Source organism: Cannabis sativa, chromosome 7, assembly GCF_029168945.1.
Source record: "Cannabis sativa cultivar Pink pepper isolate KNU-18-1 chromosome 7, ASM2916894v1, whole genome shotgun sequence".
Taxonomy (NCBI): Eukaryota; Viridiplantae; Streptophyta; class Magnoliopsida; order Rosales; family Cannabaceae; genus Cannabis; species Cannabis sativa.
The window spans coordinates 9325533-9328175 of record NC_083607.1 but is presented as its reverse complement, the minus strand read 5'-3'; the positions used below and the strand labels follow the sequence as shown (position 1 = coordinate 9328175).

The 2643-nt window shown below is 32.3% G+C and overlaps 1 protein-coding gene across 1 annotated transcript; it reads left to right on the top strand.

Moving 5' to 3' along the window:
- Nucleotides 1-577: 577 nt before the first annotated feature.
- LOC115697092 (paired amphipathic helix protein Sin3-like 1) lies at nucleotides 578-2243 on the top strand. Its single transcript, XM_030623999.2, has one exon. It carries the CDS (start codon nucleotides 815-817, stop codon nucleotides 2030-2032), a length of 1218 nt encoding a protein of 405 aa, XP_030479859.1. The 5' UTR covers nucleotides 578-814; the 3' UTR covers nucleotides 2033-2243.
- The last annotated feature ends 400 nt before the right edge of the window (nucleotides 2244-2643 follow it).

Below are 2643 nucleotides of genomic sequence, written 5' to 3'. Positions count from 1 at the left end.
CTACATTTCATGAATATAGATTTCGATATTAGGGGGAGTTATTTTGATCGAATAAAATAGAAAACAAATGTGTAATTTCAGTTTCTTCACAGTTTTTCTGATTTTTTTTTCGTCATTTTCAGTTTAGATCATTGCAGGTATTCTTTTCTAATTGATTTTGCCAGAATTAATAGTTGTATTTTTCTCGTTTTGGTTTCATTTTGGTTGTTTTGCGGTTTTGAAACGAGCGCGTATTTTCATCTTCATGGTTCGCTCTGTACAGCTGAAGGCTTAGTGCATGTGGTATTTTTGTAAATATTTGTATGTGGACTGTATAAATGTTTAATGGGCCGGCCCAAAGTATTTTTGTAATTTTTTTTCCTTTTTTGTATTTTTTTGTTTTTTTCCCTTTATTTTTTATTATAATTTTACAATGTTTTATAAAAATTATATAAAAATAACAAATATATATATAAATAATAACAATATAACATCAAAATAATATAAAAACAATCTAAAAATAACAAAAAAAAAAAAAAAATCACAACACAAAAATAACAAATAACATGAAAACATTAATAAATATTTGTTGTAAATAAAAATTTATAAATAATCTTTCAAAAAATATATAAATAAACTTATTTAAAATTCCGACCCTATTCTTAAAAATTTTGGAACTTGAGTATGTGTGAAATATGCGAAAATGAAATCCTCTGAAAAAAGATTTTGTTTGTTTGAGTACACACATATACATAATCTAGTATTGGAAACTTAGTAGCGGCAATTGTTACCGTTAGGTTTTGAATCCATTGTTAGGAAACTTTGTTTGAGGGAGATGAAGAGGTCGATAGACGACGTTTACATGGGTTCTCAACTCGAATCACCTACTATGCTCTTTTCTCTTGATTCTTTTGAATATCTAAGGACCGTGAGGGGCAGATTTTCTCCGATCGAAAATGGTAAATATGAAGAATTTCTTGTAATGCTGGAAGACTATGCGACTCAAAGAGTTGATACTGAGGGTTTGATAGAGAGGGTAAAGGGTTTATTAGAAGGACATCCAGACCTGATTTTAGGTTTTAATACCTTCTTGCCAAAAGGGTATGAGATTACCCCACCACCACTAGAGGTTGAGGATGAGGATGACAATGTTGGTGTTGCAATTGAAGAATCTATCAAATTTGTGAATAAGATCAAGACCCGGTTTCAAGGCGATGATGATCGTGTGTATAGATCATTTTTACACATTTTGAACAGCTACAGAAAGGCAAACAAGCCTATCGCACATGTCCAACAAGAGGTTGAAACATTGTTTAAAGAGCACCCTGACCTGCTTGTTGAGTTTACACATTTTTTACCCATTAATGACACATCAGAAGATCATCTGAATGAGAAGAATGGGTTCCATATGAGTAAAATATCCTTGTGGAATGAAGGGCATTTTCCCAAACAGGTGAAGAGTTGCACCCCCAGCTATCGTCTTATACCAATAGATTATCCAATGCCTTCTGTTAGCCATAGGTCAGAGTTGGGTGCTGAAGTATTAAATGACAATTGGGTTTTATTCAGTTCAGCAAGTGATCAGGAGTATCAATCATTTAAGCACAGACCGAAAAACAAATACGAAGATTGTTTGTTTCGGTGTGAAGATGACATGTTTGAATTAGACATGTTGTTAGAGTCTGTGAAAGCAACAACCAAGAGTGTGGTGAAACTCTTAGACAAGATCAATAACAACACATTAACAGTAAAGGGAAATCGTCCATTCTGCATTGAAGATCACTTAACAGCTATGAATCTTAGATGTATTGAACGGTTGTATGGTGAGCATGGGGTTGATGTTGTGGGTGAGATCAGGAAGAATACTTCTTATGCCTTGCCTATTATATTAAATCGCTTGAATAAAAAACAACAAGAGTATGCAGAATGTCGTGTTCGTTTGAATAAAATTTGTGCTGATGTATATGCGGAGAACCATCACAAGTCACTTGATCATAGTAGCTTTATTCCAAGCAGCAGAACAAGGAGGCAGAGGACACCAAGGCAGAGATAGAACAAGTAAAAGAGAAGAATCAAAGCGGCCTATAATTCCAAGCATAAGTTTGTATACAAGTTTTTTGGGGTAAATGAAGAAGTATATAAGTGGGTGTTCAATGTTCATACCTATCTAGCTAGCATAATTTTTGTTTGTAAACGTATTAAGAGTACAGTTTATGGACCTGCTTTTTAAGTAAAGGTAATATATACAAATAGAGTTTTCATTATATTTTGATCAGAACTTAGCAGCAAAAATGTTATATCATGCACCTTCTATTGTGTTACTATATTTGGGATTCTTATTGGTCAATTATCATATACTTTTCAGGTGATTTGGATATATCTAATTGTGTTATTTGATGTTTATGTCCTCTACATTTATTCATTGCAAAATAAATTACAAAACATGATTTTGGAACTCTAAACCAGATTTTGAAAACCTTAAATGCTCCCATGTTGTTTAGTATATAAGTTAATTATATCATTTGGTCTGTGTAACTATGATGATCAAATTTGTTGTCCAATTTAGTTTTCATATGAATTTTGATGTGTAGAAATTATTTAACTATAGCATTTGTGTTTGATTTTATGTGCTGCTGGACTGTCTGAGCAAATGATCGGATTATG

Excerpts from the sequence above, each read along its gene's own strand:
- LOC115697092 (XM_030623999.2), top strand. The coding sequence starts at position 815 with ATGAAGAGGTCGATAGACGACGTTTACATGGGTTCTCAACTCGAATCA.